Source organism: Pogona vitticeps, chromosome 1 (assembly GCF_051106095.1).
Source record: "Pogona vitticeps strain Pit_001003342236 chromosome 1, PviZW2.1, whole genome shotgun sequence".
NCBI classification, from domain to species: Eukaryota; Metazoa; Chordata; class Lepidosauria; order Squamata; family Agamidae; genus Pogona; species Pogona vitticeps.
In genome coordinates this window covers 246,387,430-246,410,072 of record NC_135783.1, presented here as the reverse complement: position 1 = coordinate 246,410,072, position 22,643 = coordinate 246,387,430, and the positions used below count along the sequence as shown (strand labels likewise).

The 22,643-nt window shown below is 41.1% G+C and overlaps 1 protein-coding gene across 2 annotated transcripts; it reads left to right on the top strand.

Annotated features, from left to right (window-relative positions):
• The first annotated feature begins 977 nt into the window (after positions 1-977).
• Positions 978-19,996, top strand: LPXN (leupaxin). Of its 2 annotated transcripts, none has more exons than XM_072985441.2 (9): positions 978-1,108; positions 5,279-5,451; positions 6,613-6,668; positions 8,196-8,298; positions 9,627-9,794; positions 10,400-10,573; positions 10,732-10,813; positions 15,885-16,033; positions 17,761-19,996. In XM_072985441.2, exons 1-9 carry the CDS (start codon positions 1,096-1,098, stop codon positions 18,025-18,027), a joined length of 1,185 nt encoding a protein of 394 aa, XP_072841542.2. In that variant the 5' UTR covers positions 978-1,095; the 3' UTR covers positions 18,028-19,996. The 2 variants fall into 2 exon arrangements, with proteins under 2 accessions (XP_072841542.2, XP_072841543.2); XM_072985442.2 differs by having other exon boundaries at positions 989-1,108; positions 5,294-5,451.
• The last annotated feature ends 2,647 nt before the right edge of the window (positions 19,997-22,643 follow it).

Below are 22,643 nucleotides of genomic sequence, written 5' to 3'. Positions count from 1 at the left end.
CCATGGTCCTTACTGACTACGACCCAGTTCTAAGAGCTGACTTGACGTATTTCGCTGCTTCATGCAAAGGACAGGCTGACATAGGAGGCGTCAGTCAGACACATAGGGCTGTCAGGTCAGCAGCCTCCCACTCTTTGAGATTTCAGGGTCAGAAGAACCTGGGATCAGAGGACAGACCCTTAAGGGCATCACAGAACTACTAAACGGGGGGGGGGGGGGAGGCAAGGGTAGGGTTTTTTTTTCCTCCCAGACTTTGTGCCACTGCAGCCAGGATTTGTACACGTGGTCCACTCCTTGCCTTGCTCAAATTGACATGATGTGTGGAGACTTGATGCACCAAAGAGCAAGGAAAGAGATCTGGAGAATAAGCCAGTGGGCCACAGTTGGCCCATCGGGTCACTTGGAGCAACACCCCAGCCCCATAACATTGTCCCGGTGAGCCCTGGCATGAGCTGGGAATGGGTGGAAAGGGGTGCCCAGACTTTAAAGCCACCTTTTTCACACTCACTCATACAAAAACACCTTTCTTCTCCTCCAGGGCACTTTAAAGGAGATTGCACCCAGTGAAATGATCCTTTTCAGCAGGATCCGGTGCAACCGCGCTTCCCTGCCTGAACACATCCTGAGTGAAGGACACGTTTGGATTTTCAACAGCTATCAGTGTCAAGTGGCAATGCTGTGGATTAATGTCATCCCCAGTCTGTTGTCATCCCAGGTGAACACAATTCAAAGAGTGTGTTCGCCTCTGTGTGTCAAATACTGTTGCTTGATGCAATAGGATAGAGGCCCTTGTCTAAAAGAAATGCAGCACCACAATCTCAGAAAAGCACATATCTGAAAGTACGGGATTGCGATCTCTTCCTGTTCAACAAATTTGTGTACATTTTTAGCTCCTCAAAAGGTGACTCACTGGGGGAGGGGGTTAAAAATATTCAGCCTCTAAAGAAAGGAAGTCCTACGAAAGACGGAAGAACTAAAGAAGGCTGCACAAACTGCTGCCCCACAGATTCACCATCTTGCTCATTTCCCCTTCGGTTTCTTCAACAGGAAAGTCTTTGATCTGTGGGGGAGAGGAGACTTCTGTGCAACCAGGCAATGGATGACTTAGGTAAGCCTTTGTAGCCAAAGGGTAAAGATGGGAAGAAGGAGTGTTTAATCGTAGTGCAGTGTATGAAAGACAATCTTCACTTCTATTTCATGGATGTGGGGGAAGAGTGGCAGAAATAATGGTGGAGGTGAAAAGATCACACATGAATTGCAACCATGTTTTCTGACAGAGGCTTTGTGCCATTAACAGACACACAAAAGTAAAGATTCATAAGGCACAGCTTTCCCCAGAACAAGAAACAAACTGCAAAAGGCTGGATTTTTGCCTTTGGTCAGCTATTAAAGGACAAGACCTTGTGGAGGGAAAGGCCACAACCTTATTTGAATCAGGTGTTTGGGAGAGGTGAACTCAAGCTGGAACAGAGCCACCGAAATAATGGAGACCTCACAACAGAAGCAGGAATACAACAAGAAGCTTGTCTTCATTCGTTTTTCAAACAAGAAGCTTCTGACAATATGATATCGTGCCAATATTATAAGCAATCTGGCAGATAGTGGAGGGTTCATTAGAGAAGCTGATAGCTGCAGAACAAAATCGCTGGAAATCAGACAAGCTATAAAGAGGACTGGGAAACTAAAGAAAGGAACTCAGTTGTTTGAAGCTGCAATACTTTGAGTAATAGAGAGGACGCTGGACAATTTTTAAAAAGTATCTCATGATTTGTATATACTCTCACTTTTGGTTCTACAAAGCTCCACTTCCTCCAACAGAACAATTATTGCCATTAATGGGTAGCCAAATGCAGCAGAGATCAAAGCTCCTCCCTTTTAACTAGGGCTGAGCATGGGTTTCCTGAATTGGTTTAGAGTCTTATTAGACCCAAGGAAACCCAGACCCCCATTTAATTTGGGCCCCAAATCTGAATCAATTCAGAAATTCAGATTTCCAAGCCTTTCATTGACTTTCACTGGAAAACCAAAATGGCAATAACTTTTTGGTTTTGTTCTGTTTTATTCTTTCACAGATGAGCTGGGCACTGGAGAAATCTAAGATAATATTTCCAGATGGCCAGAGCCCCACTGCTTGGGGGAAGCACCATTTTAGAGCCTTGAAGAATACCTCTAAGGTCCAGGCTTTGGAATTAATATACGTACTGCTGCCCTGGAAAAGGCAGCTAAGGCCAAATGTGCTGATCAGAATATTTTAGTGCCAAGGCAAATTGGGTGTGAGTGCGTGCTAGATGGACACCAGGGAGGTGGGCAGGCAAAGAGGTGGGGCAGTGTAAAACAGGAAGCAGCTACACACATCTAACCAACCACCCTTTCCTCAGTTTTGGAGACCACCTATGAGCATATCCAACATTTTGGGCCAAAATACTGCATTGAGAAGAACTGAAAGGGCTATCAAGTCATCTAGTGCCAGCATCTCACTGAGCCATTAAATGATCTTGGCTAGCATTCAAAACCTCTGTCTTCTGGCCAAACATTTCACCCACCTACCTTCTCCATCATTGCCTGTCTGTGCCTCTTGCTGGAGGAAAACAGAGCAGCTCTCAGTGGGTTCAGCATTCTTTATTTTTCTCCTCTGTGCTGGGCCTTGCAGTGCTGGCCATTGGGATGTTGCTACCTTTGTTCCGGGCAAGAAGGTTAGATGCTGCCACCTCTTAAAGAGATCAAGCAGGCTGCTGCTGGTGTAATGCCCTAGCAATTTAGCCCTGTTCATTTGCTGCTCAAAGTAGATGGTGATCCTCTCTCACCTCTAAGTAGTCCCAGATAATGCCGTGCCTTTTCTTTGATGGTGGTGGTGGTGACCCAGGCTGCCTACCCTGTTTCAGGAGGTCCATCTCTCAGGGTGGCACTGCTGCCTCCTGCTTCTAATCTTCAGGCTCAAAGAGAGTCATCCTGTTAGGGGAAACAGGCTTACTTCAAGCACAACTCTGGAAGTAAAAGCAAACAAAAAGATTTGTATTATCGCTGTGGAGATGCCTCATGACTGATTGTTAAACTAATGATGAGATACATAATTTAATAGCAACTGTTGAACTGAAACTGTACTGATTTATTTAAGATGAGATAATGAACATACATAATGGATTAGAAACGAAATGTATTGTAGTTATTTCATTCATACAAATATGAATGGAACAGGCAATTAAAATAATCGTGTTTGTCGTTCATGTGCACATTATGAATTGAAAATGCAGTATGATCATATTGCACCTGCTTTATGAATAAAATAAATATACTTCCTGGAAAAATTCAGTTGAATACATATTTGCATGTGGATGCCCAGACAAACCAAGAAGGAAAGCAAATTAAACACTTAATAACAACTAGAGCCAAAAAAAATAGAGGGAAGGATAGAATAATGTTCACTACCAAAAACACACACAAACTTACCCAAATTAAACAGAAGTTATCATTGCATGAAGGAACTGTGAGGGAAAATGTGCTCTTTTAGTCCACCAGTTCTGGTTGGGAATGACTTTTATCTTATATTTGTCCTATTACTGGAATCTCAAGTTGCCCCCTGAGAGTGAGTTGGCTTCATTCTTTTTCTGGCCTAGTCAGAATGGTAGCAGCAGGTTTCTGTGGCATCAAGATTTCTCTGCTGAGGTAGGGTAAGAACTTGAATATGACAGATCTTGGGAAAGTTTTTTTTTAAACTGGATGCAGGATTTAGAGAATTGGCATCCAAAAAAGTAAGTTTTTCAGGCTCTGCTGACTTACCCAGTTCAAAAGACGAATGATCCAGCTGTTTCCTAGTTAACCAAAAAGCAGACACTAGACATTTATGAGCATTATTCATTAGGGATGTAACAGAATTTTATCAGTGTTCTTCTTTTAAATAATATTTTAGCAAAACTTAAAACAGTCAAAGGTGGGAGAAAGCAAAAATGGGAGATTTTGCCATCTATTTTAGTCCCAAGCAAAAGAAAGATATGGATGTCCATAACATCATATCTTGTGGGATACCATGCCAGTAGATAAGGACATTTATTGCATAAGGCTAAGAGTGAATAATAAATTAGAGTAGGACCACAGTTTCCATGAAAATCAGTACCTGTGGCTACACTTATCCACTGCCTGAAAATATTAAATAAAAAATCCAGAAATGCATGTTTCCAAGGAGTATTACCAGAACTGCCCACTAGAGAGAACCAAAGATTATGCTATATATCTATCTATCTCTCTCCCTAGTGGCCAGTTCTGATAATATACCTTGCATGTGAAATGTTTGTAAAAGAATTTAATGTCATTGTGATATGATTAGTAAAATAACAATCTTAAAATACAGTGTCAAAAATGGTAACAAGCAGAGCAATCAAAAGATATGCAGGCTACAGTGAGTTTAGAATTGACAGAGGCCTCATTTGCCAGAACAATTTCCAAAGTCCTGCCAAGACAACTGGATCTGCTGGCACCACAGCTGTACTGGCTGAGATCAGCTGGCAGAAGAGGCCAACAAAGAGCAGGGAAGGGAAGGGGCAAGGAAAGAGTGGAACTACACCAGATCCAAACACCCTTCAGGCCAGACTCACGCATGGCATGATAACACAAAGTAAGCCAGGGTCAAGGTAATCGTAATGAATATCCAGTACAGTATTCCTAGACTGGGAGGGGTCTGGATTCAGCACTGCCTCAGCTGACTTAATGTCAAGTCAGTCAACTTTCAACCATCTTTGGTACCCAAGATTGCACTCTTCCTGGGGGAATAAATTAATTTCTAGCAGATTATTTTCAAAGTCTGGTAAAATAGTGATTCAAACTGATTCAGACTGATTGCAACAAGCAGCTTCTCGTTGCCACATGTAGCTCCTTGTTAAGAAGGAACAGGGTTTTTTCTAATGCAGTGGAAATCTTTTGTTGTCAAAGCCATCTCAAGGTCAAAACAGATGTTAAGGAGAATATGTAATCCTTTGATTAATCCATTTTACTGTCATATATGCATCCAAAAGTTTCAAAGCAAGGTCATGTTTACATTCTAATAACCAACCAGAAGACAAAGTACATTAAATGCTAGATACAGTATATAAAAAAGGGAAACCACATGATATGACAAATAGATATCTTTCACCACTTGAGAGAGCACCTCTTCTAAGAACATGCTAAAGCATCTAGTGTAACCATCAAATGGTAAGCAAAACATAGAGAAAACGAAAGAGTATATACGGAAAGAAAGGAACACCATAATTCAAGCTGTAATGTTATTGTTGTTGTCGCTGTTCAGATGCGTTGTTGGCAGAACTGGAGCAAACTTCAGAGAGTTTGAATGTGAGTGACCCAGAACCTTCAAAGCCTTGCTTTCTTCTTGACCGTGACAATAAGGTGAAAGCAGGAACAACAGCAGGAGATAAAAATGCCACCCAGCACAATAAACGAGCTACTCCAGAAGCAAAGAAGGTATTTTGCTTATGTTGCTGTCTCCTTAGGAAGCTGTAGAAGGCTGGAACCTAATTCATCTCAAGTAGAATATTAATTCTGGCCCTTGGCCTTTCCACACCAATGGTTAATTACTGACATATTAATTTATTGAAGATTTTAGATGAAACAGACTTGTATTAATGATGTCCCAAAGTCACAAAGTACAAAATATGGCTCAGATATTTATTTATTTAAAATATGGAAAAAACTAAGTAAAATTAAGATTAAATATTTGCTGAATGATCATTCAAAGCAACTGTAGAATCTTTTCCAGCATTGTATTCGCGAAGGCTTTCACGGCCGGGATCTAATGGTTGTTGTGGGTTTTTTGGGCTCTTTGGCCGTGTTCTGAAGGTTGTTCTTCTTGACGTTTCGCCAGTCTCTGTGGCCGGCATCTTCAGAGGACAGCACCTCTGAAGATGCCGGCCACAGAGACTGGTGAAAAGTTAGAAAGAACAACCTTCAGAACACGGCCAAAGAGCCCGAAAAACCCACAACAACCATTTTCCAGCATTTCTTATATGTTTGTCAGTCTTTATGTGACACCATGGCCCAGTTTCAGGCTTCAGTGGCATCTCTGGTTAAAGGCCAATAGATAGCAGCTGGTTGAGAAGCAGCACCTCAGTTGGGGGTGCTGGAGACAGCTTGCTGAGTGTTCAGCAAATCTGGTCCAGACGGGCCATTGTTCTAGTTGGCTTTGCAAGAAATACAGCTGCTTGGGATGAATATCAGAGACCATCCTAATGACAGATTATTACTTAAGGAAATTGGCTACACATCTGTTAGTATGCAAGCCTGCTAGTTCCATCTACAGGACTAGGATGGAAAGGGAGCTATCCAGTGTGATCTGGTGGACAATGTCATGAACTCAGGAGACTTTTGTTTGAATCCCCACTTGGCCATGGAAACTCAGTGAGGGTGGGGGTGGCACTGGTATAACCACTCCTTTAATATCTCAGTGGAAAACACTCTTAGGGTTGCTAGAAGTCAAACGTGACTTGATAGCACAAAATGCTGACAGAAAATAATTACCTAATTAACAGTACTGTATAGGGGGAGTAGGATCTATTTAGGTGACTGGGTAAGGAGTGGGGAGAGAAGCAACTTTCTCTTGAATATCTGCTCTTTGTGTATTCTTAGGCACAACCTGCACATGGTATTCAACATCAGGAAGCAGGTGGTGACAATATTTACAGGTAAATGCAACAGCAAGAATGCAAAACAGTTTTCAAGTTTCGTGGACTCTTGTGCTTTGTATTTTCTGGGGGGAGCCCTCTGCGTGTAACTATCAAAACTGTGTGGCTTCTAAACTGTTGTTCTCTGAAAATGTATTTGGAATTACATTAAAGGCTGCAGTAGATGGTTGATAAAGCACCATTGAGTCTAGATGCTGTATCTGGGCCAAAGGGACTTACTTTGATGTAAATTACTATATGATTCCAGTGTAATTCATATACAAGATGAAGTTATCTCAATTCAGATAAAATGTCATTCATTCTTAACATTCACAGAAGAGTTAGAATTCCCACAGTAGAATTCCCACAGAAGTTTTTTTAGGACAAAGAGAGAAAAATTCAATTAAAAAAATTATGCTACTTCCAGTCTGAATGGGAACTAAATATCTCAACCTGCAGTTCTTCCCTGAGTCCCAACTGCTACTGTTCTGTTGGTTGCTTTTTTGATTACAGTTAATACACTGTTTACAAGTTAAAGAACCACTTTGGAACTGTAAACAGATATACTTTCTGACTGTCTTTTGCCTACATTCTAAAGGATATCAGAATTGCTCAGAGCACCAAAAACAGTGTAGGTTTGTGATTACCATCCATGAATAAAATCTTATTCCAGTATTTCAAGGAAATAACAGCTTAATCCCTGATTAGATCAGGGATGGGCATCTATAGCCATCTAGATATTATAGGACTGAACACCTATCATCCCTCACCTTTGGGTTTGCTGACCAGGGTTTATGGGGTTGCAACAATTCAAGAAAACCTCACCCCTGCTTTCAGTCAAGAGATGCAGATGAGAAAGTGGAGGACCATCAGTGGCTGGCGGGTGGGGGAATGGAGTATAACTCCAAGAATTCCTCGGACAGTATGATTATGGCAGTGCTGACTAGGTAATCCTAGCAGATATAGTAAAAAACAAACATCTCTAAGCTCTGAGAAGGACTAGATTTCCTATCATTACATAATTTCTTTGGAATGCTTATTTTTCAAGCAGAACTTCTGTCGCTAAACTGCACATTAATTATTTTTAAAGGCACCATCTTGTCTGCCATTTCACTGGGTAGATTGTCCTACCTACACCGGCAGCTTGCCATGTAGGTTGGTGGGAGCTGGGTGAGAACTGACACAGTTGCCAAAAGGGTTTGCATGATGCAGAGACACTGAAATGGTGCTCTGATTGCAGAACAGAGCTGTAGATCAGTGGTTCTTAACCTTTGTTACTCGGATGTTTTTGAACTGCAACTCCCAGAAACCCCAGTCAGCACAGTTGGTGGTGAAGGCTTCTGGGAGTTGCAGTCCAAAACTCCTGAGTAACCCAAGGTTAAGAACCAGTGCTGTAGATAATTAAAAAAAAAAAAAGAGTTCAGGTATGTTGCAAATTATGTCTTTGAGACTGAAAACTGTTAGTGAGTAAAGGTGAACACTATTCATAGAAGTCAATAATTTGCTTCCTTTCCTTAAGTTACAAATGTCACTTTGTCTCCTCTGCAGCAAGTTGTTGACTCCACGGCCATTGCATTCTTCATCATCTTCAACCTCAGCTGCTCAACAGCTGGATGATCTTTTGGCTTCCTTGGGAACACTCCAGTCTAAGGTGAATCATGGATACTCTGGCCCTAATGACCCCTCCAAAAGGATAAGCAGGAGTCTCATGCACAGTAATATTTAACATGGCAAGGCTATACCAACATTCTCTGACCCGATGCCACACAGATGTTACATGTTTCGACTCCCATCAACCCAAGCCATCACAATCGGTAGTCAAGAGAGATTTTGCTTCCATATATCTGATGGGCACCAGGCTGAGAGGACACCCTTATTACAAAGCACAATAGGAGTGGTGCTATTCATAATCCAGCAGCTGAGGAATAGAAGCAAAATGGCATCATTCAGTGCATACACATTCTACGATGTAGACTGAATAGAAGAAATATGAAGGGAAAGGTTCCTAATGACCAGGAAGGAAATGGGGGGAGAGAGGGAGGGATATGGTGATGGGGCAACAAATAACGTTTAGGCCCATCAACCCTGGAAATGGTCTTGGCAGAATAATGGGTCAGATAATAGATATGATTTAGTAGGCAAGTTTGGGATGTAATAAGGGAGGTTAGCACAGCTTTTTCTAGTGCCCACTGTTTTCCCCAAGGGCCAGAAACTGTACAACACAGAAAAAGTCTTGAGGGGCCAGAAGAGGCTTTACAGAGGTTTTGAGGAATCATATAAATGAAGATAACATGGAAGCATGACCAACACAAAGCACTGAGGCCCTGCCAAGTAGAAAGAATGGAATGTTTTTGTTAAAGTTTGATTTCACCACGTGTAACATGTCTGTTTATCTCTCCTTCTTGCTGCTGTGCATTTCCTTGTTTTATTTTCTCATTATGTTTTCAGATATTTTATTGTTTTAAAAATTCTGGTTTAAACTACTTTGAGCTTTTTTATTAAAAAAGAATTCAACTGTATACTAAAATATATAAATAAAAATAAATGAAAGGTACTGTATATAAATCACTAAGTGAAAAGTGGGAAAGGGCATAATGAAACTGCTTCCCAAAGGAGATAAGGCAGCAACCCCTAAAAGGAAAGAGAAGATAAGGATTAAAGAAGGGAAGAGGGGCAAGTAGGGTAGTTAAAATTAACAGCTGAAAACAGAAGGATGTGTTGCACAATTCAAATTTCAGGACAGAAAATGCTAGTTTATTTCTTGGCATCAGCAGTGCATTGACCCTGTGGTCTGTCTGGGTATCAGTGACTGGACTTCTAATTGGAAAGAAGAAGATATAAAGGAGGAAATAGTGTCTGTCTGTGTGCGCGCATGCGTGCATGCATATGTGTGTGTGCACACCCACACACACACATGCACTACGGGTTGGTGCAATAGTTTGGATGTTCCTATTCTCTGGTCATTTGCTTGTCTTGCAGATCTCAGATGGACAGGAAGATTTGGGGCAGCCATTACCAACAGGAAATAACACCGCTAATAAACTAGACAGCATGTTGAACGATCTGACTCATGACATGCAAGGCCTTGGGGTGTCCATTGTGCCTAAAGGCAACTGTGCCTCCTGCAACAAACCAATAGCTGGAAAGGTGAGACTGAGAGGGTGGATTATGAATCTGGGAATCTGACTTTCCGAACCCATCCCACAGGGGTTGTTATGAAAGGCTACTGATTTGATACAGATCAAAATCAGAGCCATGCTCTTCAGGTTGTTCAGGTTCTCCTCAGGTAGAAGGAAGGGACCTGTTCTCATGCAAACTGTCCTATAAGCTTTGTCCTTCTTGGAAAGTCCTCTTGCAGCAGTACTGGATCAACATTAACTTGTAGATTCAGCCCTTTGAAATTCAGAATGATTATCTAAGCACACTTCCCCCTTTGTAAAGGAATTGTGTCCACTCTCCTTTCTAAGAAAATAAGAACGTTTTTGTTTATGAGAGAAACATTCTCGGGACGAGAGAGATAATCAACTCCTAGCTCTCGTTAACTAGCTAAGGGCCTGTTCCCATTGCTGGAATAAACCTGCAGAGGGATCAGGGTTGGGATTGCTGTTTTTGTTGTTCAGTCTAAAGTCATGTGGAATTTAGTCCAAATTCAAAACTTTTGTGGTGGCATGTGCATTCTCACCTTGTTGCCACTGCCGCCGCGACCGCTGTACCATCTATAAGATCCTAATTGGTATTTCCGGTATTTCCAGGTAATTACAGCGCTGGGAAAGACTTGGCACCCTGAACATTTCCTCTGTGCCCATTGTGGAAAGGAAGTGGGTTCTTCCCCCTTCTATGAGCGGGAAGGCAAGGCCTACTGCCCAAAGGACTACCACCAGCTCTTCTCCCCTCGCTGTGCTTACTGTACCGCACCCATCCAAGAGGTAAGTCACTGCAGCTTCAGCTTCCCCTTGCCAAGGGTTCCTTATCATTGATCCAGAGCCCCTTGCCTTGCTCTTCCTCCCTGCCCTTGCCTTTTGAACCATCAAGGCTTGCCAGTCTCACCGTCAAATGACATGACCCTTTCTCCTGTTCATTGCAGAAAATCATCACAGCCATGGACCGAACTTGGCATCCAGAGCATTTCTTTTGTGCTCACTGTGGGAAAGTGTTTGACGATACAGGTGTGTCTTTGTCTCCCAAAGTCTGTGTCCCTTCTCTTGGCCATCGCATGCTTCCTCACACGGGGGATGATTTCACAGAAATGTCTCTTTCAAGCCTGATGTACTTGCCATTTGAAACTTTGTCTCCTGGTCTCCCTGCCCCCCCATCCTACTAAAACTGCCTCATCAAAACCCTGTTGTTTTCTGCAGTGCTTTACAAACTGTGGCTGCAGTTTTTAAATACCGGGAGTCACTGGCACTGAGCTGGATGGGACTTACTTCTCCCTAAATATGGTTAGGGTTGTGCTGTGTACCATTTGGACACTTTGCACAAATCCAGTCTCATTTTAGGCTCATTTGCCATTGCAATACTTCTTATTCCCCTCTATATGAATATTTGTGTAGCCTTCCACCTGATGTCATGTCCAGTGCTCAGCTGCCACAGGAGGCCTTTCTCTCCTTCCTGTCCTCCATGCAACCCCAAAAAAATGGCTCCTGAGAATTTCCCAGCCCAATGGAGTAAGTTCTGGGGCTGTACTGGGTACTGCAGAGAGAGAAGAATTGCCCCACTCAGTTCTGTTGACAGAAACCACCCTGTCCATGGAAGCAGCTTATTGGGTTCTGGCCAACAAAGAGGAATTTTAGATTATTTTTTTAAGCCTTTCATTTTTGCACATGTCTGGGGTTATTGGTGGCAAAATATTATCTCCTTGGTATTTAATTTCACAAGTGAGTTCTTAAACTAAGAGGTACACATTATGAACCATGTGAAATAATGTGGAATCTAGTTTGTTTCAATATGGTCTTGATTCAGCAGAGAAAAAGAGACTCTTAGGCCTAATCCTGCTTACAATATTAGCCCCAACCGGGCACAAGATGAAAGGGGAAGTTGATCTCGAGCATTAAGCAGATCAGTTGAAACAGGAAAGAATGGTGACATCTCAATATTTCAACAAATTTGAAAACGGAAAAACATTTGGTTGGGTCCAGGCCTAGTCATGCTTAGAACAGGCCCAGAAAACTAGGGGGCTGAGGCTAGTTGTGACTAACTGGTTTCATTTATTTCAAAGGATCTATTCAAGGCACAACTAACTCTGGATCCAACTCATCATGTAGAAATCACCACATTTGCTCACAGTGACATGTTGTAAGGATAGAGCCAGCTTCATTGATGATTTGTTGGCTTATGTCGCATAGCACTGTTTCTAATGTGTAAGGAGCATGTTTTCAGTGTTGGTGGAAATGTTACAGTGACGTTCTTGAGGGCTTCCAACAAAGGAATCACTGGTGTCAGCAGAGGCCCTTGTCTGTCAGTGGCCTTTGTCATAATTGTTCTCTTTGAATGCTTTGTTTTTCTCTCCTAGGAATAAGTCCACGAAGGACGTAGAATAGTGATAGATGGGTGTATTTGAATTCTCTCCCTTTCCCAAACCAGATAGTACGTCACAGAAACTTATTATTTTCCTTCTGTGCAAATAACCCTCACAAGACCATAAACACACTCATGTTCCCGGTGGGACTTTGATCACAGACTGGTGCTAATGCGCTCCCAGGAGCCCAGCTCCAGTAATTGGTTCTCCAGCGGATGGCTGAGCACTTAGCAGTATGCTCAAGTCCCCAAACTGCTAATTAGAACTGGAGCATAGAAAGTTTTGTGGGCGACCCATACCTCCTCCCTAGACTCCTAAGTGGGCTTGTTCCTTTCCCTCAAACCATTATTTGTCATCGGTGGCAGCTTCTCTTGAGAACTGCTTTCCACTGTTATTGCTTCATACTGTACTATTAAAAGTAACTTTCAGAAATGTTCACTCTTTGGCAGTTGTTTCATAACCTTGGATTGCTTTGTGCAATCTCAGATTTTTTTTTCCTCTCTTCAGCTGTAAACATTTAAGAAGAACTGTCACCACAAGAGTTCAGCAAGATATGTGACCCTACCATGACCAGTCCATGACTGCCCTGTACCAGATTATTATCTTAATCCATTTGGATTACTGTAGCTGGCTGATACTATGGACAATCTAAGTCATCTGTATTGGTTATATTATGTTTTAGGGTGGTGCTTGAGGAGGCTGATCTTAATAAAACCAAGATTCTCTAATTTTGCAATGATAAATCTAGTTTAGGTATGAAAAACACACAGTATCTGAGACTAAGCCAGGCAGATCGGCTGGAGTTCTCTTAATAAAGTGGTTCATTTGCCATCAAAGAATCATTATCTGTTTTGTAGCAGTATATTGGGTCATAGAGTCATATTCAGCGTACCTTTAAAGGTTTCCTCTTCTCTCCATTCCTGTGAGGATGCCTTCTGTTTCCTTTCTTTGAGCCAATTAGGGCACCCCTACCCTGAGAAGACAGCATTTTGATGGGAGTGGGAACTGTAGTCCTACAGGTGTGATCACACTCCAGCTTCCATCAGCATCAGCCAACAAAGCCAATGCTCAGGGATGATGAGTATTTGTTGTATTTAATTTTGTGTGTGTGTGTGTGCGTGTGCGTGGTCTTCTTTTCTCAGTTCTTCCTTTCCTCAGGATAGCACCTAGCAAAGCTCTGAGGAGTCTGTGGAAGACAAAACATAATCTGTTCTTGTTTTTATTTTTTTGAAGCTCACTAAGACCCATCATATTTCAGCTTGGAAAAGTTCCTTTAGGGGACTGCAATGCCTACAATCCCTAGCCATAATTTACTTCTCATTTGGCAAAATTCTGTTGCCATAAATGTACATGGCAGAAGCTGATAAATTTTCCACTTATAAAATGTAATTATAATTTATTAAAAGCTTCCTATCATTCCAGTTTAGGTTCCAGGATTCTCTAGGGCTCCCTTTTGCCCTTGGGCTGGGCTGGGGGAGGAGAGTTTAATTGTCAAAAATCACCACAGGGTCACTGCCAATAGGATCAGGACTGCTGGCAGGCAGCTTTGCAAACAGATTTCAGATATCTGCAGATCAGCCAGGACCAGGCATTTCCACAACTGCAACATTGGCCCATGAGTTGAGAGAGGATGAGTCTTGTATTGAGAAACCTGTAGGAACCTGTCACCAGGACACTCTGTAGAACATTTAAAGGTCACTATTTTAGAACCCTAGCAAATAAATAATACAGAGATAAAATTTATACTCATAATGGACACCCATATAAATGGGCTAAATATAAGCCCAGGTTTCTTAAGCCATTACCAAATGTAATACTTCTGCTGTTATCTATTGCCACTGTTGTTTTCTTCATAACTACCAAGCCCATCTCTTATCAGAAGGCTCAAAGGTTAAAACTGTCAATGTAAGGAATATTGAGAGTTTTCCCCTTTGAGCACATGTGATTCCTCTGCTATCTTCTTTCACTTTCCTATTTACTTTTATATATTTTTTAAAATAATCCCCAGTCTTCAAACTCCACCCCACCCCAACACACGTGCTCTTCCTCTCTCTTCTCCCCCACACCCCCAATCCTTGCTCAGGCTGGGTGTCTGTTTTCTGTCTCCTGAAGGATAGTTTAGAACAATACCCTAAAGAACAGAGGCCATAAATTACTCCATGCAGATGTATCATACCAAGAGCCAATCAATATTTAATATGTTTTACTTGTTAAAATGATATTTCATTCAACATTTCATTCTGTTGCCATGTCTGACGAAGTGGATGTGTCCGTGAAAGCTGCATTAAAATGTAACAGTTACTCTTTAAGATGCCACACGTTTTGTTTACTTTTGTTTTGTTTTGTTTTCTTTCTTTGGATTTTGCCTGATATCCTGTCAAACTGTCACTCTTTCATTCATCACACTGAAAGTTTTATTTCTTGCAAAGCAATTGGCCCAAGCAGCAACTGCATGTTTTATTTATATTTTTGGTTCTGTAAGAGCTAGAGATTTCCTTTTTAAAAATTTACATTTGGAATTCAAACCAAGTGATGGTCCCAGAGGGTACTGTTTGGCTCTGGGTAAAACCTGATGAATCAAGTAATATGGCAACCTATGAACAGCGGAGCACAATCAACAAGTCCATATTGTGTAGCTTGTGAAGCGATAACATGCTTTTTAAAATTTCAGTTTAGGTGGGTGGCAATACCAGAACTGTGGCTGGTGGGTTGCTTTCCACTCAGTCCATCATAATTCGTACAGGCTGGTTACAAGAGCTGCCAGAAAATAGGAACTGAACTTCTTGTTTTCTGTGTATGCCTCGTATTTGTTTCTTGCTACTATAGCCAAATTGAAACTGGTATGGTCAAACAATTTTGGGTATAGAAGACCTTGCGTTGTGCCAAAGCTTTCAAACTAATAACTCACTACATGGTTCCGAAGATGATATAGTAGAGTAACGATCGTTTTCTCCCCATCTTCTCCAAACACGAGTGGAGGTGGTTGGACACAACACCGTTTGTACTGAAGAAGATGCATAATGGAATACAGGAGAGAGAGATGGATGTCCTCAAGTGTCTTGGACGCTCACCTGGGCTGACTTTCTTTCAACCTAGAATGATACCTTTACAGTAGCTGATGTCACTTCTCTTCCTTCTTGCATTCCTTCTTGATCCTTTTCATGGGTGTCACTATATAACACAGTTACAGCAGTCTGATTCCACTTTGACTGCCATGGCTCTGCCCTATAGGATGCCAGGATTTGCAGTTGCTCACTTACACTCCTCTGCTGTCCATCAGGGAAAGGCCCTAGAGCTTTCTGGCAGATAATTCTAAGTTCCTCATCAGACTCCAGATTCTCGGGTTCTGTAGGATCTGACCATGGTGGTTAAAGTGGAATCAGCCTGCGGTAACTGTGTAGTTTAAATACAGCTTAGCTTTGTACCTGAGAGACGGGGAGCAGCCATGACTCCCTGCATCTCTACCCCATCCTACTTAGAGTAGATTCCTATAATTTTTCCTATCTCAATATATTTGTCTAATAAACACTAGTTTTTTTCCATTTTCTCAGAATAAGAAGTCTGGGTATGATTTCTTTTCAAACAAGGAAGGGTGGTCTGCTAACCATTCCAATATTTAGGAGCTGAACCGACTAGTTTATTGTGATGCGGCTTGCTGTAACACAGACAAAGGGATGGATGGTAAATGATCCCCATTTATCTTTCCGTATCTCCCTCCATAGGTTTCCATGAGAAGGATGGGAAGCCATACTGCCGTAAGGATTTCCTGGCCCTTTTTTCTCTGAAGTGCAGAGGTTGTGACAAGCCCGTGTTCGATCACTATTTATCAGCTTTGAATGCTGTCTGGCACCCTGAATGCTTTGTGTGTGGTGTAAGTATACAGAGTAATTCTCTGTAGTTAGAGACTATTCTGGGAACAGCTTTAAGAAGTTACTTTTTTGCATTGCAACTCCCAGAATACCCTAACCCAGTGGTCCCCAACGTTTTTGACACCACGGACCGGTTGGGGGAGGACGGGGTCTGTGTGCGGGGAAGGCAGGGCACCCCTCTATGCTTGCATGCATGCGCAAAGGGGGGTGTACTCGCACGGGCACACTCGCACACATGTGTGAAGGGGCAGGGGGTGCTCGTGCAGGCGTGCACTTGCTGGCATGCTCAAAGGGGCAGGGGGCGCTCAGGGGGCACATGCATGCACAAAGGGGCAGCAGCGCACGTGGGGACATGTGCAATCACATGTATGAATAGTTCACCAAGAGACTTACAAAACTTTATAGACCTCTGGAGAAAACTCAGAACCCTGTGTTTACCACAGGTGGCATTTACCCCAATATGTTTAAATCCAGAATAAACCAGAGGAATGTTTTGAACTTTGTACAATTTACTCCCTTCTTCTGAATATCCTTTAACTTTTTTGCCCCGTGCAAGGCAGATAAACAGAAATTTTCTTCTTTTTATTAAGCAGGCACACACACGCAGATACAAATGGGTTCTATTTTTTTCCAAGTATCTGAATATTCAAAAATATGATTACAAAACTTAATATAATGTTTTAGGAATATAACTATGAGTGCTGAATAAACTAGATGGAAAATATCAGTAAGTACTCTAATAAAGTTTAATATGGTATTTCAAAGTAAGATAATAACACCTCATTCCAGTGTAAATAATAATAATTTTGCATTATTAAGTCAGTTCTGACTTATGGCAACCCCTTCCAGGATTTTTGAGGTAAGGAATATTCAGAAGTGGTTTACCCTTCCCTTCTTCTGGGGGCATCCCTGGGACTGTGCAGGTTGCCCGTTGGCTTCAGAGGCTAGATCTTTTTCAAGGAAACTCAGTGGAGCATTGGGCTCCCAACCTCAGGCTCCACAGTCAGATACCTAAACCATTGAGTTATCTACTGAGCTCTTTAGTTAGTGCAACGAAGACTTAATTAAAAGGTATTACAAAAACATTTCAACTAAATTAGGAAAAATTAACTTTCATCTGTATAAGTTCTTTAATAGATTATGTAATTAATAAACTAGAGCAAGTACAGAATCATATATAGTAAAAAAGGAGAGAGAGGATCTTATCCCTCCACTAACCGAGGTTTTTACACTCTAACAGGGTTCTCCTAGCCCTTTTTTCCTTGCCCTGACTATCTTTCCTGGCCATTATTTATACCCTGATCTGCCGCCATCCATTTATCAATATTCTCTTTTGCAGGGCTTGCAAATAATAGGGGTCTGATGTACCAGGATAAATGTTTACAATAGAATTTTCCATTGCTTTTACAATTCCAGTAAAATATTATTCCTGTAACTCAGACTCCAGCAAGCTGCCACTGTGACGATAAGGATTATTATTTTGTCTAACAGGCTCAACGCCCAATGGGTTCCATGACTGTAACTGTGTAAGGATAGCAAGGAGAAAGATTAATATATCATGGTATAGCAAGTCACTGGGTTTGCAATCACCATCTAGTCCTTATGTTCACACATTGCAATGTTTGACTAATCATTTCATAGCTTCTTCATATCCTGGCAATTACCTTGTTTGTGTGTCACTCGCAATAAGGTTTTTTTATGCTCTGACTCATCTTTCCTCTGTTTTCAGGACTGTTTTTGCAGTTTTGATGATGGCTCCTTCTTTGAATTAAATGGCCGCCCATACTGTGAACTCCACTTCCACCGTCACCAGGGAACCGTGTGCCAGGGTTGTGGAAAGCCCATCGTGGGACGCTGTGTCAGTGCCGTGGGTCACAGGTTCCACCCAGAGCACTTTGTCTGTGCCTTTTGCCTGACCCAGCTGCACAATGGCATCTTCCAGGAGCAGAACGGCAAAACTTACTGTAACCCTTGTTTTAACAAACTTTTTGTTTGATTTCAAGGTATGGGAAATGGAATACTGTTCCAAGCCTTCCTAAGAACTGTAGTCAAAGGAAAAAGGGACTGGGAGGCCAGATATCTTGAAGGAAATAAGGCTAGAATCTTGTGCCTGCTCATTTGAGGTTAAATCCCACAAGGAGATTTACTCCTGAATAAAGATATATAGGTTTAAGCCTAAGAAATGCAGGGAACATTACAGTAGTTTCCATTACCATGCAAAAACCAGTCTGCCTCAGTGCTTGCAGCTCATCCAGTATATTCATTCTATTCCTTTGCATATACAACAACATATACTTATCAAAGATCTAGTCCAATATTTTACATGAGCTCATAGCAGCAGCTTGTTTTATGCATCTAATCTCTAAGGGGAACCAGTCTGTTTTTAAACCTGTAGTAGCAAGTAGTTTTATACTCACTGAAAAATATTCGCTTACAGCATGTGTATATTACTAAGACATACATCCCACCAAGTTAACTAGGATGTACTCATAGCATAGCAAGGTGGCTACACAAGCTTTAAAATCATTGCTTTTTATTGGCACCTTGGCACTCCAATTGCTGATTTTTCTGGCTTCCTCATCATGCCTAAAACCCTTTTTCTTCTGCTGTGGAGTTCTTGTCCTCTGTAGAGAATTGTTTACTACTGCTGTAAATCTTTTGTTGTTGTTGTTCATTTTATTCATTTTTCATAATTGAATTTTTAAAATGTATTTCAAAGTGGCATAGCGCTAGATCAATGTTACAGATAGAATGAATATATATAATAGTTTGGATTGCAGGGTACCTTGTAGACCAAAACCTGTGATCCTGGCATCTGATACTTAACAAATTCCACAGACTCAACTCAATCCAGGCAAGCACACATGCCAAAATAATTTTTTAAAAAGGTGATTGGAATTGATTAAAATAAACAGTTTCCCTGTGGGTGTTTAAAAAAACTTGCTTTCTGACATAAACAATGTTCCCTTACACATACATCATGTAGGCAAATTTTTTAAATTGTTTTCAAGCATGCTAAACCTAACGGAAAAATAGAAGCATTGCAACATGAAGTTGAGCCCCAAGACAGAAGAGTGATGACAGTATATTTCATGGATTTCTTTGCACATCAAGAGTTTGATTTTTTGTCAGGTGTGTGTGCCATACACAGGCAGACTCAGTCATCTCTGCCTTGTTAATTTAATGAGTCCGGCACATGCATATAATCCATATTGTTCCATTTGCTTTGAAAAGTTTGCTATCCTTGAATTTTTCTATAGTTTTTCAGGTACACTGTGATGGGTGCTATAGGAGGAGTAGCACATGCAAAGAATTAAAATAAAAGTAGCCTTCTAAGTTGCTATACAATCTTAGTTTTTTCCCCAGGACTACTTTGGTAAGCATTTGTTCTTACTGTATTCATGTTATTCGAGTTATTATTATCATCATTATTAAGAGTATTATTAGTACTGGAATAATAGTCAAAAATTGATATTAAAAGGAATACACACTTCTTTCCGATTAACCCATTCCCCCTCCCACAATGGTATTCCTTAGGGACAAATGGTTCAACAATGAGATTTGTTATTAAGTCCATGTTTACTTTCCATGGACGAATAACAAAACAGTTCTGCCAGGTTCTCCCTTGAGGGTCTTTAGAGGCAGTCTTCTTTATGTCATGCAACTTTATGGGGTTCTGGATTGTCCTTCAAAGAGGATTTCTCCTGTGGGGACATGACACACTTTTGGAAATGTAGCATTTCGCAAATAGACACCATTTTTCCACACTATTTTCTTGATGTAATGAATGTTAAACATTGTTTTCAACAATAGTTGCATTTTGTGTATCTTCTTTTCCATAGAATACATGTTGCACATGTGTTTTGACTGAAGAAATCCACTATTGAGATGCAAATATGAAAGAATAACTGAATTTTGGTGTCTGTATTAGTTATAAAAAGGAATAAAATTAAGTCTGCATTAAACAGTGGGCCAAATGAATCATTCCCACACTGCTATGGCTGCTCCTATTTTATTTTCCCATTTACCCAAAGACTCAGTACTTTTTGGCAGGGGGAACTGAGCTCATGATAAGAATTGGTGGCCATCTGTGTGGGCTGCCATGTTAATCTCCAGAATGCAATATCCATGGCTGTCATTAATGCAGCCTCTGAGTTGTTCTGGGAAACTTCTCTTGCCTGTGTGGGGGGATCCGCTTAGAGGGAGCCTGTGTTGCAACCTTTACAGGCAACAGAAAGAAAGAAAAATATATGGCATATGAATTCAATGTGATTTAAACAGATCGATAACCCAATGAGTGTAATCTTAATGAATGGATAATAGAATAAGAGTTTTGATAATAAAAATGACTGCAATAATGAAACATTTTCTTGTGTACTTCTAGAAAGCACCACTATAATGTATGAAGATTTGGAAGGGAAATTGTCAAATATTACTTTTGACAGAAGACTCTAATGCAAATGGAGTCCTGATCTCCTTAGTACAGTAATTTCAGATAACTTTGTTCAAAAGGATAAGGAGAATACGACTTACCAGAATGGTAAATATTGCTTTAAAAGAGATAATAAGATGATGATCTTGAGGCTCAGCTAGACATGTGTGGGCACCTGAGTACCAGTTTACATATAAAACAGGGGTGAAGGAAATTCTGCCACACATACCTCATTGAAACCTGTTGCTTTTTGAGCTGAGCAAGAAGAAGTTGGCTTAAAAGCAATGCAGGACACCAAGACAGGGTGGGAGGGTGCTCTTTCATGTTTAGTATGAAATATTCACTCAAATTTATATATAAACAGGACAGACACATAGATTACGTTCACATGGCTGTTCTGTTGCATCTAGTTTTGTGCTGAAATACATGCATCCATTATATAATGCTCAAGTGAAAGAAGCAAATAAAGGCCACATTATTAAGTATAATTTGTAGCAGAAAGGATGTGTCTTCCATCTTTCACCCCAAAAACACTGAGTTGATGAACAAAATATGACTCTGAAGACAGGAAAATATTAGTCAGGGCTTGGAAATATTGGTCATTTTTTAATAGGTGCTTTGTGTTATGAAGGTACCTTCTCCTCCTTGGTATATCCCACATGCCACGTGCCTCTGTTCTCCCAAACAAGGGCATTTATGAGGACTTCCTAGACCTAGGCAGTTTAGAGGAACTGCGACTGCTTCTGCTGCCACTATAGGAGAGCAGAATCAATATAAACTTGCTAGTCGCTGCTATTCTTAAGAATTCTACACACTGACACAAGCAAGAAAGCAAGGAACTGACTGTGAGGAAGAGGTGGCTTGCGGTTTTCAACTGCTGATTCATGTATCTGGGCTTCCTCTGGGGGCGGTGGTGGAAGAAATCAGCAATGGAGTCTGAATGCTGAGGGAAGCGGAAAATTTCTTGCATTGTTCTCCTGTCAAAGAAACAAACCGTTTTGTAATTATTTAGGGCTAAAAGGCATGCATGCAAAAATTGAAGAATTTGTTCTAATATGATGGTTGGCATTAGGTAGCAAGGGTTCAGTTGACGTTCGTGAAATTATTTTGGGGCCTCCCTTGCAGATTAAAATCGGTTCGACAAAGCTCTCAGATAAGATGTCCTCTGCCTCCCTCTTTCTCTGTGGTTCACCTGAGGTACATGTACACTTCCTTTGACATTTCAGTTGTAAATAAGGAAACACACTTGGCCTGGATGTCTCACAACCAAAGTAGCACTTGCAGCCAGGAAATATGTCCTCATTAGAGGATATAGCATTGAACAACCTGGGAGGAATTTCAGCTTTTACAGTCTACCAGTTGTCATGCTTTGACAGTACTGCAGAACTGAGTTACAGATATGGGCAATCTACCTTGAAGACATCTCCTGGCCATTTTCTTTCCTTAAGTACTGTATTTAATATCATTTCCTCAACTACAAAGGAAGAGAACAAGCAGTACACACACAGGGTGGTTATGGGGAAGGAGCCATCTTGTGCATACCTCCAAATCCATTCTGTAGTGTTCAGGAAACTCTTCAGAAAAGCATGATTCAAGAGAGTGTAACAGGGAGTTGGAATCAATAGAGTACATCCTTCACTGCCTTGATAGAAGCCTCCACTGGAGGTCATTTTTTGCTGTCAATAAAAACGATTCTATCTTAATGCAAGCCAGAACATGTTGTGTGTACACATTGCATTGTCCACAGATTTTCATGGAACTTGCAACAAAAAGCCAGTTCAAGCTAGCTGCAAAATTCTACTCAGATAAGTAGTTTTATCAAGTAGCCGTACTTGGGTCTCATCTGAACTTTTTTTGCCTTTTTGTGCTAATTCATTGTGACCCAATTCAAGTTTCCTCAAACAGGCTCGCCGACAAAAGTGAACAGTTGTCTGTCTTGTCGTTTCTTTAGAAGATATGTGTTTATTTTTCCCCCCTCTGTTTGGTAGATCTTATAGCTTGTTTTTCAACTCTAAAAGAAGCTTATGCTTTTTATAAAATACAATGGCTACACCAGCAAGAACCTCAAACTCAAAACAAAACAAAGTAACCGTCTTCATTGAAACAGGATCTGGCTTCAGTCTTCTTTCTCACAGGTAAATTTCTGGTAGATAAAGATCTTGGGGAAGCTCATCCAGTCC